The sequence below is a fragment of the Stegastes partitus genome, unplaced genomic scaffold (genome assembly GCF_000690725.1).
Source record: "Stegastes partitus isolate 25-593 unplaced genomic scaffold, Stegastes_partitus-1.0.2 Scaffold1251, whole genome shotgun sequence".
Classification (NCBI taxonomy): domain Eukaryota; kingdom Metazoa; phylum Chordata; class Actinopteri; family Pomacentridae; genus Stegastes; species Stegastes partitus.
In genome coordinates, this window is record NW_007578982.1 from 90,861 (window position 1) to 106,232 (window position 15,372).

The 15,372-nt window shown below is 43.9% G+C and overlaps 1 protein-coding gene across 2 annotated transcripts; it reads left to right on the top strand.

Annotated features, from left to right (window-relative positions):
- The first annotated feature begins 610 nt into the window (after positions 1–610).
- On the top strand, positions 611–4,549 carry ciao2b (cytosolic iron-sulfur assembly component 2B). Of its 2 annotated transcripts, XM_008297815.1 has the most exons (6): positions 611–868; positions 2,189–2,268; positions 2,878–3,003; positions 3,913–3,958; positions 4,050–4,196; positions 4,268–4,549. In XM_008297815.1, exons 1-5 carry the CDS (start codon positions 742–744, stop codon positions 4,148–4,150), a joined length of 480 nt encoding a protein of 159 aa, XP_008296037.1. In that variant the 5' UTR covers positions 611–741; the 3' UTR covers positions 4,151–4,196; positions 4,268–4,549. The 2 variants fall into 2 exon arrangements, with proteins under 2 accessions (XP_008296037.1, XP_008296036.1); XM_008297814.1 differs by having other exon boundaries at positions 4,050–4,549.
- The last annotated feature ends 10,823 nt before the right edge of the window (positions 4,550–15,372 follow it).

Here is a 15,372-nt window from a genome sequence, read left to right on the forward strand (position 1 = left end):
AATAATAGCCAAAAGTGACATAATGCCCACATTAAAACATCAGTAGTTTTACAAACAGCAATTTGTGTTATTTTTATTGTACAATATTCTACAATGCATTTCAATCAGCTACTAATGTTATTATTATTATATCAATACTATTAATTTACGTATATTTGCTGTTGTTTTCACAGTTTCTACACTTTTTGATTGTTTTTCACCATTTTTAACCTTTTATTATTATTATTATTATTAGTAGTAGTAGTAGTAGTAGTAGTAGTAGTAGTAGTAGTAGTAGTAGTATTTGTATTAGTATTATTATTTTTACACTCTAGTCTTGGACTCTTCTTCTTATTAAAACACCATCAGTGTAATAAAGACTAAAGCAGCTGGAGGTGAAGTTAATTATCTCCGTTCCTTATTATGATTAATAAACTATTAATATTTTACACCTGACAAACAAAACCAGCTCCAAAAAAAATTACTGTTTTTCTCCATCTAAAAAACTAGGACGGTAACTCACTGTTTAAATATAAAATCCCCGTCTTTCTCAGTCCTTTGTGTGCAGTTTGATATAAAGTTAAGTGAACTTTTGGGTGAACTGTTCCTTTAAGACTTCGCGGTTTTTGGACGCTCTCGCTCGCCGTCGTTCCATGAAGCGCTTTCATAAGCTGCTGACAGCTGCGCAGTTTGTGTTTGACAGCAGCACAGGTTCAAACTGAGAGGTTTACAGGTGAGCGAGGACTGAAATCCTGGTTTAAGATGTCCGGAGGGGCCCGTCTGGAGAACGCCAACCCGGTGATCTTCCAGCGGTCCGGGGAGAGGCTGCTCACCGCGTCCGAGGAGGACGAGGACGTCCACGACCCCATCGACGACAGAGAGATATTCGATATCCTGGTTCCGAGTTTCTGTCTAGTTCAGGCTGGTGTCACACCTCAGAGATGCTTGTGGGATTTACTTTTTATTACTGATTTATTTATTTTTCTTTAGCATCACTGGTTGCTATCTCAGCTAGCTAACATCCGGTGCTAGTGCAGCTAATGCTAATGCTAAAGCTAACGAGAGTAAACAAACTGAACCTGAAGCAGAGAGGTGATGAAGTGGTTCTGGATCAGGGAGGATCATGTTTTATAACATCACAGTCACCAGATCTGAACCCAGTTCTACATCTGTGGGAGGTTTTGGATCAGTTTATGTTGTTTTATTCCCTTTATTCCTTCATTCATCTGTAGTTCAGCACTGAGGAGTAAATATGATGTAAGAGTCACTGCCTCTTATGTCATCCTTTATTTAGAAACAAATCTGCAGAACTGCCTCTGATGTGCCTTAAATCTTTACAGCATTACATCTAAATATTAATAAAGCTACTTGTGAAGATGTAGATGGATATATGAGATACTTGTAGAGATAAAGTTGATTTAAAAATAGCTTCAAACTCTGCAGGTTTTTCACACGTTGAACGATAACATCTGAGGAAATGTTGAAGATAAAAGTCTGAGATGTTCTGTTGTTTCTCATCATGTTGTTGATTCATAATCTAAAAAGTAGATCAAATATTCTCTGATTATTGGTGAGTTAAAAGATGAAAAAACACCAGTCAGTGGGATTTAAACGTACAATTTTAACAGTGTAGTGTACGGTTTCTGTTTTTGTCAGACACTGAGTATTTTATAGATAGGAGCTGTTTTTACCTTTGACATGCTTCGACTGTCACTTCAGTCTTCCTCAGAAACGTCACTGACGTCTGTGGTGTCTTCATCAGCTGCTGGTTTCCTGGAGGTGTGACCCACCTGGCGATCTGTCAGATGTACCCAACAGGCCACGCCTCCTGCTGCCGGTGGTCCCATGTGTGGGGCAGCATGATGCCCCCTCATCACGAGTCACGGTGTCTTTGGCTCATTTCCTGACTTCTGTGGCCTCCTCGATCTTTGTGTTGTCCCACAGACGTCAGTGACGTTTCTGAGGAAGACTGAAGTGAAACATGTCAAAGGTAAAAACAGCTCCTATATAAAGAAAACTCGTTGTCTGGTAAAATCAGAAACCTTCTGCCTACAGTCAGAGGAGACCAGATGAACCTAATCAGGGTAAAACTTTAACAAGAGGCGCTGCAGCATCGTTAGTGTCTCTTATAATAATAACTACATCAGGGTGCAGCACATGGAGCTAAACTCGTCTTGTATTTATTATGAAGTTCTTTAACTGAAGTCACATCTGATCAGATCCATCAACGACCCAGAACATCCTCTGTCTCTGGAGGAGCTCAACGTGGTGGAACAAGTCCGAGTCAAGGTGTGTGCTTTATACGTTTATAACAGTGTGGAGGAGAATAAAGTGTGACACCAGGTGGTGGAGCTCCAGATGTCAGAGCACCAGGACGCCATCATTCTGTCCCTCACTGACCTGAACCTCTAGAGTTTTCTCTGGAAGAAGATGTTCACGTTCCAGCCTTTTCACTACAACATGTTTTATTTACTCGACCTCATCGTGAACGAGGGCCAAGGTCCTAAAAAGACATTTATGTTGATGTTCTGGTAGATTAATGGTAGCAACTGGACCTGCTTGAGTTCCTTGAAGACGTTCCACCTTCATCCAAGAGGCTTCATCAGCTCTGACTGACTGGTTGGGAGTTCCACATATTTATATCCTGAAGGAGACATGAACACCTGAGTTTGGGTTTCAGGTGGGGGTTTGTAGCTCCTCCCCTTCATTATAATAAACATCTTCAAGGAACTCAAGCAGGTCCAGTTAATCTACCAGAACAACCAGGACCTGGAGGACTGAGGATCTTCAGACGTTTATCTTGATGCAAAAACATCCTTCCAAAGACTTCTGAGTGAATCCTGATGGCATTCAGAGGCTGTTTCTTCAGTCCGTCCTGTGTCTCCGTGTCCTCTGCAGGTGGACGATGCAGGAAGCACCGTGGGCGTGGAGTTCACTCCCACAATCCCCCACTGCAGCATGGCCACGCTCATCGGCCTGTCCATCAAGGTCAAGCTGCTGCGCTCGCTGCCCGACAGATTCAAAGTACGTTGGTGTGTGTTGTTTAAACTAGAGATGAACATTTAGGTTCCATCAGTGCACTGAAGACACAGTAGAGACTATTTTAGTTTAAAGGTCCACGACTGCATTTTATTCTGGAGGGGCTGAAACGAACAATCAGCAGAGCAGTGAGCAGTGACGTCTGGATGAAAAAGTGCTGCCAGTTGTTTGTATGAAGTCTAACGAGATAAATAAGAAGGACTGCAGGTGTCTCAGTGGTTAGCACTGTTGCCTCACAGCTAGAAGGTCGCCGGTTCGCGTCCCGGTGAGGACACCCGGGATCTTCCTGCGTGGAGTCTCCATGTTCTCCCCGTGCAGCGTGGGTTCTCTCCGGGTTCTCCGGCTTCCTCCCACAGTCCAGAAACATGCTGAGGTTAATTGGTGATTGTAAATTGTCCGTAGGTGTGAATGTGAGTGTGCTTGGTTGTCTGTCTCTAAGTGTAGCCCTGTGATAGACTGGTTACCTGTCCAGGTGAACCTGCCTTCACCCTGAGTCAGCTGGGATAGGCTCCGCCCCCCATGATCCTGGTGAGGATTAAGATGATGGACAGATGTGCAGATGAGTCACCTTATGAGACGACAGTCATGTTTACTTTGTGATTGTGTCTAATCAGTCTCTACGTGACCGTTTCCAGAATTTCAGTGGATAATTCAACATAAAGTAAATATTACAACACGGTCAGTAGCAGCTCTACTTCCTGTTTAGTCTGAGAACAGAAATCTGCTCTAACGTTTCCTCCTCTGTAGGATTTGGGCGCTCACACACACACCTGTTGTAAGTCATTTTCAGGTCCGTTAGCGTGAACAGAGACCCGACCGTCTCCTCCTTTCATTGATTGTTAATTAATATGAACAGGAAGTCGTGTAATGTGATGTGTTTCTGCCTCTGCTCAGATCGACGTTCACATCTCTCCTGGGACTCACGCCTCAGAGGAAGCAGGTAACAGAGCAACACGTCCACATGTTCATCATGACCTCCACCAGGACTTCTGGTCTGTCATAGAAAATCTGATCTCGTGTCGTCTGTGCAGTGAACAAGCAGCTGGCCGACAAAGAGCGAGTGGCAGCGGCTCTGGAGAACTCGTCCCTGCTGGAGGTGGTGAACCAGTGTTTGTCCAGCAGAACCATGTGACCGCGGCGTCGTCCTCGTCTGGCTTCAGAGCTCTGAACAGCGAGACGTGTCTGACGAAGCTTCCTGTCCAGCCATGACTAGCTGGTAAACAGCGAGGCAGCAAAACGAGAGTTAGAGTCCAAACATTTCCAGTGTTTCCTGAAGAAAAGTACCAGAAGAACCCAAAGAATGATGTGGCAGACATGTTTGGGCAACTCAGAGAAATCATTCCTCCGTTTGTACACGTTAGCGATGTGGAAAAAGTCTGAAAACTGCTTATTTCTCCTGAGTTATTTAATCTAATGACATTTGCATTGTTACAGATGAAGTAAGTTTTTAAGAGATCAATATCTGGAGCGTCTGATACGAGAGTCGCTGCTTGTCTGTGAAGTTTTTATTAAAAATGTGCCGAACGTGAAACGAAGGTTGTGTTTTTTTTCCTAAGAAAGATTTATTAGATCAGAGATGCACAAATAATGAGCTGTACCTCGTTAGAACCATCTGTGGAAGACGTTTCAGTCTGCTGGAGGCACACACACTGAAAGTCCGACTCGTGATTTAAATCATTTATTCTTCTCCTGCATCCACTGATCGTGATGTTCAGGTTTGTTGTTGATGAGAGTTAAGAGTTGGTTTTGTGTTTCTACCGTTTTCCTCGTTCTATATTTTAAAAACTTTCATTTCCATTCAGGTCATTATTCCTGAAATCATCAAATTTAAGAAAAAGTTCACATCAGTCCATCTCCTGTTGGTCTGACTTTTATTTTTTCTGTCCATATGTATGTTCAGAAGTAAAAGTTTTGGCAACATAAAACTATTTTAAGCACTTTTGAGTGTTTTTTTTAGCTCAGTAATAAAATTACAGAACTTTTCCAGTTGGGACACGATGGGACTGGTTTCATTTATCAGACATTAATTGTCCTCATGTCGGCCAGAAATGCATAAAAAAGCATAATTTCAGTTATTTTCTTCTCATAGTTTGCCTCTAACTGGCACCATGCTTATTTTTAAAGCTCCTGTTGGTGGCAGTCAGAGGAAAAACCAAAAACAGCCTCTTAGGATGAACAATAAAGGTTTCATAGTCGGTAGAATATCAAAGTCGACAGAAACACTGATGTTTTTTGACCAGATTTGCACCTTCCTGTATCTGGTTTGTATGATTCTGTCAAAGCAGGTCGACTCCATGTGCTTATGAATGAAGCAGCAACGTTTCAGGACTCCACATACGTTATTTCTCAGGTTATGGGACGAAGAAAAGAGACAAAAACCACTTCCTGTAAGAGTTTTAACCCAAAAACTAACCTGTTACCAGATTCTACACACGGTCAACTCAACCAATGTTCACCTCTTCTGGTCAAATTGAAGATGGTCAGGCGTGAGGTGTTCGGTGAATCGAGGCCAAAATGACCCGTTTACTTTCTCCACTTGAGCCACACATGCAAAGAAAAAGCAGCAACACACTTGATAATGTATTATTGTGGCTTCTTTCTGTGCTGCACACTTGATAATTAAAACAAATGCTTTCATGAACAGATAAAGGTTGCAGATCAGCCGTCCTTCCCCATAGTATTTACGTCCACGTTGCTCCACCAGGGGGCGCCCTTGTCCTGCTCATGCAAAAGGCAACTTGTGTCCATCAGATGTGAGGAGGCAATCTGGCAGAACAAACTGCTGCTCTGATATGTCCAACATGCTCGTCCACCCACTCACCAAACAGCTTCCTTTAAAGCAGAAAAACAAACTTAACGCATGTTTTTAACGGCGACAGGTTGAGTCACACAGACTCAGAAAGGAGTTTGAACTACTAAAGAACTACTTTACTGAACATTTTGGCATCAAACTGAACATTATTTTAGTAGAAAATAGGGTTTAAATGCATGTTGTGTTGCTTAGAACAGATAATTACATCATGATGTTTGTATTTGCAGCTGTTCCAGATGTTGGCAGAGACGTTTTTCTGTTCACTGTCTCATCTCTGAGTGTGGAATTAAGTGTCTCTGGTGTAAATATAGAAAATATATCTTGGGGTAAGATAATCGCTGTTCCTCAAGCTTGACTAATAGAGATTTCTCTCTCTCTCTCTCTCTCTCTCTCTCTCTCTTGTTCCACATCTGGAAACATTGCATCACTGCTAAAAGCCCGGATAAGAGAGTCAGCCGGCACAGCTGCATGAGGCAGAGGCCTGAGCTGTAGGGAGACAGAGTCGAGTCAACCGGGACGAACCAAAGGCCAGCTCAGGACAGGAATGTGAAGAAAGCAGCAAATAAAAAGACACAAGCTAACATGCATTGGTGTGTTTTTCACCTACAATATTAACACAGGAGTTGTCATGTGAGTGCATTAGTCTTTTATTGCTTACTGCCTGTAGTTTCTGCTGTGTCCTCTCTATCTTCTTACTTCCTGCAACTCTGAGCGGGTTCTTCTGGTTCTGGACTTGCACAGGTTTGACATGCAGCAACTGAACCCACTGGTTCTTCTTCCTCTTCACCCGTCGCCCAACTGGTCGAGGCAGATTTCTGCCGTCCCAGAGTCTGGTTCTACTGGAGGCCTCGACCCGTTATAATGGAATGTGGGGTTCAGTAGGTTTGCATGTTGTAAGGTCCTAACCATCAGTGTTTCTAATCAGTCAGGTGAGTTGTGATGGTATATAACAATATGGGGTCTTTACTTTAGGCCAGGTTCATTTCTATTACAATAAAACTTTAAAGTCTTAACCTTAACATTTAAGAAACATTTAGAAAAACAATACTTTAATTAATAACGTGAATACATTTTTTAAATCTATATTTATAGTTAGCTAGCTGAACTTACGAAACACGGTGGATTAGCTTTTTGACTGTTAACATTTATTATGTTTATTATTTTAACAGTAGCCACTAAATTTAGCTATATTAGCTGTATTTCAGTTGTGTTAAATGATCATTTTAGTTTGTTTTAGCTGTTATAGAATTAGATCAAATGTTATCAAAGTTAGATTTTAATTTATAACTGTATAAAACTATACCTAGAGTGAGCTAGCTGAACTTACAAAGTAAGGCAGATTGGCTTTTTCACTGTTAGCATTTACTCGAGCAGTAGCTACCAGACTAAACTGCCTTTTAACCACCTTCCTGTTGCATTTATTCATGTTTTTAGTGAACTCTCTACTATGTATGACGTCCTTTAGCTCATGAAGTCGCCTGCAGTGTAATCTGATTGTGAACCGTTTCCTTCCTCCTTCCCCTGAAGCTCGCTCACTTGGCTCGACCCGGCCTCCGCACGGCTCTGGCTGAGGCCAGTTTAGCTGCCTGCCTGTTTGCCTGCAGTCCTCTGCACACTTCAGGATTGGCTGCACATCGCTGCTCAGCGCCGACCGCAGCGAGCCGACGGTCGATGGAAGATCCGTGTCCGTGCACCGCAGTCCACGCGTCCGGAGGTAAGTGAAGCCAGCGGGGCCCGAAGTCTGCCCCAACTTTGGTGTCCGTGCGCGTGAAGGAGGAGGAGGAGGAGGGGGGGGGAGTGAAGCGGAAACCGTGAGACCCGAGTTCGGTTCACAAGCCAAAAAAAAAAAGAAAGTTGTCATCCTCCTGAAAGCAGCTGTGGCCCGAAAACCAGATACAGTGCGTGTTTGAGCGCGTGGAGAAGGTTTCGGTCGGTCGGTGGGAGAGTGCGCGCGGCTGCAGCTGTGGCAGCGGGCCAGAGGTTGACCCCCCTCCTCCCGCTGGTAGTGGTCAGTGTGAGGGTTTGTGTTGGAGGATGAGGAGGATGAGGAGGCTTCAGACACTGTGGTGAAGCTGCAGGGATGTGATGAAGAAGAAGAAGAAGAAGTGCTTCAGCTGCTCAGGAGGAAGTTGATGCATGTACAGTGTGTGTGTGTGTGTGTGTGTGTGTGTGTGTGACTGAATGCCATCAGGCTGTAAACACACTCTGGCTGCAGGGTGTCGGTGGGACTCTGAGCTGATGGAGAGCAGACTCAGTCCAGACTTTAAATGTCTTCACTGCAGCAGTTAAAGATCAACACACTTCTTCTTCTTCTTCTTCTTCTTCTTCTTCTTCTTCTTCTTCTTCGGAGGCTTTTTCCTCCTCGTGTTGCGTAACTGCTCATCTGTGTTTGTGAAGCTTCTGCTTTGGTGCTGCGATGTGGGAGCTGCAGTCACGTAGGACGGGCTGGAAATAAGCATGTAGAAGATTAAAAGAACAGAGCAGCTGATGAAGTGTGCAGCCTGGTGATGAGATGAACTGCTGTGGTCAGAAAATAGATCAAAATGAAGGTCTAATGAAGCCTGAGTGATGCTTTCACATGAACAGATCCGACATGATGGATGAACATTTACACTCAGCAGCAGGAAACAAGCGTTTTATTTTGAAAAGCAGCAAACCAACAAGTTCACTAAAGAAGCATCTCCCTGTTTATGTCACTGGAGCTGGATTAGAGCTGCACCGACGGCTACGTTGACTAGTTCATCAATTAGTTTATTCATTTAAGCCAAAAAAAAGCAAAACAAACATTTAATTTATGAGCATTTTGTTTTGGCAAACTGAGGCTTATTATCGAAGTCGACTCCAGAAGAAGTTTCTATTAAACTGTTAAAGCAGAGTTCTGTCTATTTAACGATATACAATATATTTAACGATGTTTTACCTGCACAGAGCCGCTAAAGCAGCGTATTTCCTCCATATTGTCTGACTTTGGGAGCAGCTTTGACTTTTATAAACGTCTGTTTTATCATCGCACTGATAAAATCTGTGTTTTAGCTGCAGAGCTGCAGCTTGGAGGCGACTTCTGGTTGAACTTTAATCACACCGAGACGCTGTTTAATCCTCAGCAGAAGCAGCAGCTTCATTGTGCCTCCGGCTGTTTGAAGGCGAGCACAGGGAGCAGGAGAGAAGCCGACGGATGCTGGTGCTGAAACCAGAACTCTGTCAACAAACCGCCATGTTGTTCTGTTAATATTCTTCCTGACTTTTAAAACCGAGTCGCTGCAGCAGCTGAAACTGTCTGACGTTAGAGGCAGCGGCTACACAGAGATGCTGAAGACAAACACTGGTTAGGATGAATTAAAGTCAGTTAATGAAGCTCTAAACCGAAGGCTGAAGGTGTAAATATGCTCATTAGACCGTGTGGTTTGATTCTATTTAGACTGAGACTCCACGTGATCTCTCTCAGATCACTTAATTAATTGATCTAATCGTCTGCTGCTTCGTGCTGTGATGTGGTCGGTCGGTTTAACCGAAGCCACGTGTGAGGACAGTAAACCAGATCTACAGCCGGCCACAGGACAAGCAGCCGTGATTCAGGCCTCGTTCTGCATCAGTTCAGCTGGAAGGAGGCAAATTAGGTCCAAGAGTCAGAACACAGAAACATTTTCCTTCACTGGTGTGAAAGAGAAGCTTAAAGAAGAAGTCTGGATGGTTCAGCTGCTCCTGTTGGCGGCAAAATGACTGAAAACGGTAAAGAAAGTCAGTTCTATGGAAATATTTCAGCTACAGAGAGGAAGACGGCGACTAGAAGCTCCACGAGGCGGCTCGGCTCATTTGTTTGATTTAAATCAGCACCGCCGAGGCCGGTGTGATAAGATGTGTCCGTGATCCAGAGGAAGAAGACTGAGTTTTGGAGGCTTTTGCCAACGTTACACCAAATGAGAAAAGTTTTTTCAGCTTGTTAGTGATGCAGATGAGTCACAAAATCACCACAAATGGACCCAAAAATAAGAGTTTTTCAAGTAATTTGGTGAAAAATTCTGCATTTTTTTCAAATTTTTGACATTTAAAGCGTCTTGATGTCAGTGTTTTTGCTTTATTTTTATTTCAACCCTTCAGGACAGCATGTAGACGTGTACGCTGTGTGATTTCTGGTGGTCTGGACACTGCTGTGATTGTATTTACGTTTCCTTCTCCTTCACGGTGACACCACGTCCGTTCCTGGATCGGCGTCAAATATGCAAATTTGTCCATTTTTTAAAAATCAACAAAGCTGCTGTTTGTTGCCACCGGCGAGGCCTCGAGGAGCTTCGTTCTGAACCGCCTCTTAAAAAACAAACTGCATTAAAGTGTTGTTGAGCTTAATGCAGAAGCTTTGACCTGTTTGTGTCTCTGACATGTGAGGAAGCAGCAGGAGATCCAGACCGACTGGTGCTGTTTAAAGGCACAGCAACGACATTTTTCTCCCTAAAGGAAGTCACACAAGTCACTTTGTGTCACAGTGACGAGTTAGAAATGTATCATCAGACGATCTTAAAGCTCAACAACCTGCACAGATAAACCTTCACTGCTGTGCGTTTTCCCACCAAAAGCCTCATCTGATCAGAGGAACGTCCGGCTCAGTCCCACTTACTGTCATTAGCCGGCTTCTGATTTGCATGATGTGTGTGTGATGTGTGTGTGATGTGTGTGTGTGATGTGTGTGTGATGTGTGTGTGATGTGTGTGTGATGTGTGTGTGATGTGTGTGTGTCGACGGGTTTAACAGGCAGATTCACTGTAAACAGAAGGAATCATCAGGTTTCTAACCGTCCTCAGACTAATCACAGGACGATTAGCCGAAGCTAAACTACAGATAAAAACCATTTTGTTCGACTTGTCTCCTGTAAAAATTTGCAAAAATCTGCTTTACATGGAGTTGAATGTTTCTGCCGGACTGTCTGTCAACCCTCTGAAGCCCAAAACCATTTGATCGCCTTGAAAAGTATTTTATCTTTTTTAAAAAATGCAAAAATGACTCCGTTCACCAGAGTCAGAAACCACAAAAACAGATAAAAACCAAAACATTTTCTACTTTCTGATGCTCGATGTGGATTTCTGTTGAGGAATTCAAATAAGAAACATTTGATTCAACATGATTTGTCAAAAAAATTGCCAAAAATCATACGTTTGCTGTAACCGGATTCTGTAAAAACTAAAAAATTCTGCTCGACTCGTCGGAACCGTGACGCCATCGTCGACCCGCCTGCAGCAAACGGTCACGTGATGAAAATTCAGAGAGTTTTTGTTTGAACTGCAGGTTGTGTTTACATAAACCCCTAATTAGCTAATTATCTAGAGTTTATTTTCCAGCATTAATAACATCAGTGGACACTTGGAAAATGTTGCACATGTTGATTCCAGGTTTTTTTTTCAATTTCTGTAAAGTAAAAAATGCCAGAAATGTCATTCTTCGTCTTTTATGATTTATGACATTCCAGCTGTCTCACAGAGGACGTTCCTGACTCCTCTCTGCTTCTAGTTCTGCTTGTTCTGTTTCCTCAGAGGTGCAGGACTTTTTATTTTGGTGAAAATTGAGCCCACAGTGAATAAAAATGTGACGACAGCAGAAAACGCCGAGAGCTCAGAGGGTTACAAATGCAGAGACTTTCATTTTTTCCCACAGAACGTCGGAAAAGTCACGGCGATGATTTAGAGATGTGGTCTCAGAGGACCTTAGAGCTACAGAAGGACGACGTTGGAGTATTTTTAAAACCCTTTTGGCTGCACCGCGCTGATCCTCGGTCATGTTCCCCCTCAGTTCTTATATTATACATGATGTATGAGATGCAGTAACGAGGAGTCTTTATATAGCTGCAGTGTTTGGACTGAGTCGGTTTATCTCCGCCGTCCATCGCTGATGTTTTCATCGTTGCACAACAGCAGAGAGAAGAGCAGCGACTCGCTCGTGTCGCCTCCGGTTCTCATTCATGTGCTTTGTCACAGAACTCGTTTGGAGTTCTTGGCATTCCTCGGCAGCCCAGCGTCGGTCAGGACGAGGCTGAGCTCAACCCCGAGCTGATGATGAGCAAAGAGCTGTGACACTATGTGTTTGTAAAGCAACCCTCTGTTTCCTGTCTGGAGCATGTGACCATCGCTCCGTCCGTCCAGCGCTGGAACTCATGACCCAGCGCCTCGTGTGTCCTCAGACTCATCAGCAGCCACAAACGGTGATTTACGCTGCTGTCCTCGGTCCGTCTGACCCGGCTCTGAGCGTCTGACCCGGTTCTGAGCGTCTGACCCGGCTCTGAGCGTCTGACCCGGCTCTGAGCGTCCACGCTGTCCGGTGGAAACACAGTGAGCTGGTGTGTGAGCTTTCTGCCGGTTCGATGCGTTCCAGTGATGCTTCCTGCAGCCCGTGAGTCACGGTGGTTTGATCACAAAGCGGCTGAAGTGGAGGCGGCCTGCAGGCAGGACGCTCATGTGACTGTGACATACGGGTCAGGACGGAGGTTCAGGAAGTCAGGAAAAGAGCCGATGACGAATCAGCTCCAATAAAAGAACCGTTAACCTCATACATTCATGAAGGGAAATAACTGTCAGATACACGTTTAAAATGAAACCTGATGAAAAACATAATAAACAAGAAACTATCACCGGACTGAGTGGCATCATGAACCCAAAAGATCAGCTTCCAGCAGCAATAACACGCTCCAGCAGGGTTAGTTAAAGGATGAACCTGTTAGTAATTAACCCTCCTTCAAATTAACCGGCCATGGGTTCAGTTTGACTCCAGAAATTTAAACCTCCAGAGGAAAAGTCAAATAGTTTCCCAAGTTTATGTGTAAATATCTCTTTAAATTATGGGCTGGTTATGTCGACCCCTTAGTTAGAGACATTAAATATTGAATAGGGTCAAATTGAGCCCAAAAATAACAGGAGGGTTAAAAATATATAATATAAAGAAATAAAACCTTCACTCATCCTGCCAGAGGGTTTCATTCTAGTTCAGTCCAGCAGCTTCATGTGACATAAAGTTTAGGCTGGAGGGAGGTTTGGTGTCTGAAATACAACATAAGATGGTAAATATTTATTTAAAAATCCCCAAAATCCAAAAAAGAACCGATAATAAATCAGCTCAGATCCAATAAATGTGCAAATATTATGCAGGTAAACTACATATATAACTGTCCAGATGCACATTTTTCAAATTAAGACAGCTTTAACTGATCAAAAATATTACAAATATGTTATGTTAGGATTAATTTACAGCCCCAGGACCAACACAACTAGCATTTAATACGCTGAAGCAGGGCTGGTTTAAAGAATGAACCTGAGGAAATAAAGCTAGAATTAAAACATACACATAAAATAGGTTTTTATTTGAGTTAGATGCAGCAGAATGGATCTAATCGCTCCGTCTGGATCCACATCAGAGCCGTGGTGAGAAAACATCCCGTCAACCTGCTGACGTTCCTTCACGGCGTCTGCAGAGGAACCAGGAGGAGATCCTGAAGCCATCCAGACGCCGGCGGGCTGCCGTCGCTACAACAAGCTGCAGATCTGTGGAAGAAGCTCACCGGGCCGAGTCGCACAGAGAAGATCACCCACACAGAACCTGGAGGCTCGTTTAGAACGTGAGCTCATGATTATTCACTCGGTGTTTGCAGCCGAAGCATCAGCAGCTCAGGCTGTGAGGCCTCTTCACACCTCTTCTGCTTTTCCTTCCTCGCTGCGTCGACAGATGATCACCTCCGAGCTGATCACCTCAGACGACCTTCTGCTCTGTGAACGCTGACTCATGGTTCCTGATGGTGAAGCAGCTCTGTCGGTTTCTGGGCGTTTGTTGTCACATTTGTACCCACCGTGGGCTCGTTTTTCACAGCAGCACAAAGCCCTGCACCGCAATGGAAACAGAACAACCACGACTACAAGAAGAGAGAACTCAGACGTGTCTCTGGTGCAGTTTGAGACATTCAGAACGCCATAAATCATAAAAACAGGCAACTCTGCAGACTGAGTTTAACGTGTCTCCAACCTGTCTGCTGCTGCCTGCAGTTCAGCCAAACACACTTTTATTTATAATGTTACCTGACTGCTGTTCAAAGTTGGAAATCTGAGGATTCGTTCTGTTTTTAAAGGTTTTGGTTCAGATAAATGGTGTAATTAAGATAAGATGATAATCCTTTAATTCTCTCCACACCAGGACAATTTACATGGTTACAGCAGCAAGATTTAAAAAATAAGAACAGATGAATGCAGCAGCACCAAACATCATAATAATAATAATAATATGTACAGTACAGTCGTGACTCGATAATCTGACACTAAAACCTTCTCTTATGTCGGATTGTCCAGACGGAGGTCCAGATACGAGGAGGGCTTGATGCTGGAAGGCTCATTAGTTGTTCATTATTGTTCATAGTTGTTATAATAACTAGTGGTTCTGGTCCCAGTAGAACTTTCTGGTCTCAATTAATGATGAATATCCGGCCCGGTCGGGGGACACTTCCACCCCGGGGCAGCGCTCTGACGGGGTGGAAGTGTCCAGAACACACAGGCAGTACTTGGCTGCTGATGCTAGTTTAGTTAGCGCTCACACTTCTGTTTCCTCCATCGGTGGCGGCGGGGGAGTGGCAGATACGCTCCACCGTTACCATCCATGTTTACTTCCATAAACACTGAGCGCGCTCGCTGCGTGTGACGTCGTCGTGTCCTCTTCTGCGCATGCGGGACACTTTTGGCTCGTATGAAGTTCACACAGCAGATCACATACAAGTCGCATTGAACTGGAAACGTGAAGGAAGTCACAAAGAAATCCTCATTGAGCATCAAGTCCTGCAGTGTGAACGTAGCCAATCTGTGGGATTGTTCAGTCAGATAATACGCCGTCATCCTGATTGGTGACATTAAATGTCATGTCGGAGTCACAATCCAAGGCTGTCGCTATGTTAAGGCTGTTTTTATGGGTTCTGTTGGTTTTTCCTAAAAACCTGTCGGATAGCAGGTTTAGGATTGTTAAGGGTCGATTATCGAGTCACGACTGAGCATACGAAGGATGAGGTAGTGAAGTAATATTACAGATAATAAGTCATGAACCCGACATTGAGCAAGATTTAATTGGTTTTACATCAGTAGCATCTTTAAACACCACGTTTTCACTGCAAATGTGGTAAATGACCTCCTTCAAGGGCCTCAAGGTGTCTCAGTGGTTCCTGTGTGGAGTCTCCATGTTCTCCCCGTGCAGCGTGGGTTCTCTCCGGGTTCTCCGGCTTCCTCCCACAGTCCAGAAACATGCTGAGGTTAATTGGTGATTGTAAATTGTCCGTAGGTGTGAATGTGAGTGTGCTTGGTTGTCTGCTTGGTGCCTTTAACGTCCAGATTGAGCAGAAGATGGAAACAGTGACTCAGCTGTTTTCACACATTCAGATGGAAACGATTCTCACAACTAAAAGGATCACAGTCGCCTTGAATGATCACGCAATAACTCCCGAGTGTTAAATGTCCTCAGACTGCTCTTTGCTGCTGAAGTGCTGAAGCTGCAGCGTGACGTAACGGGAAAACGTCTCAGACATCATGTTAGCA

Excerpts from the sequence above, each read along its gene's own strand:
- ciao2b (XM_008297814.1), top strand. The coding sequence starts at position 742 with ATGTCCGGAGGGGCCCGTCTGGAGAACGCCAACCCGGTGATCTTCCAG. Across the intron at positions 869-2,188 it reads CGACGACAGAGAGATATTCG|ATCTGATCAGATCCATCAAC; the intron begins ATATCCTGGTTC and ends AACTGAAGTCAC. Across the intron at positions 3,959-4,049 it reads TCACGCCTCAGAGGAAGCAG|TGAACAAGCAGCTGGCCGAC; the intron begins GTAACAGAGCAA and ends TCGTCTGTGCAG.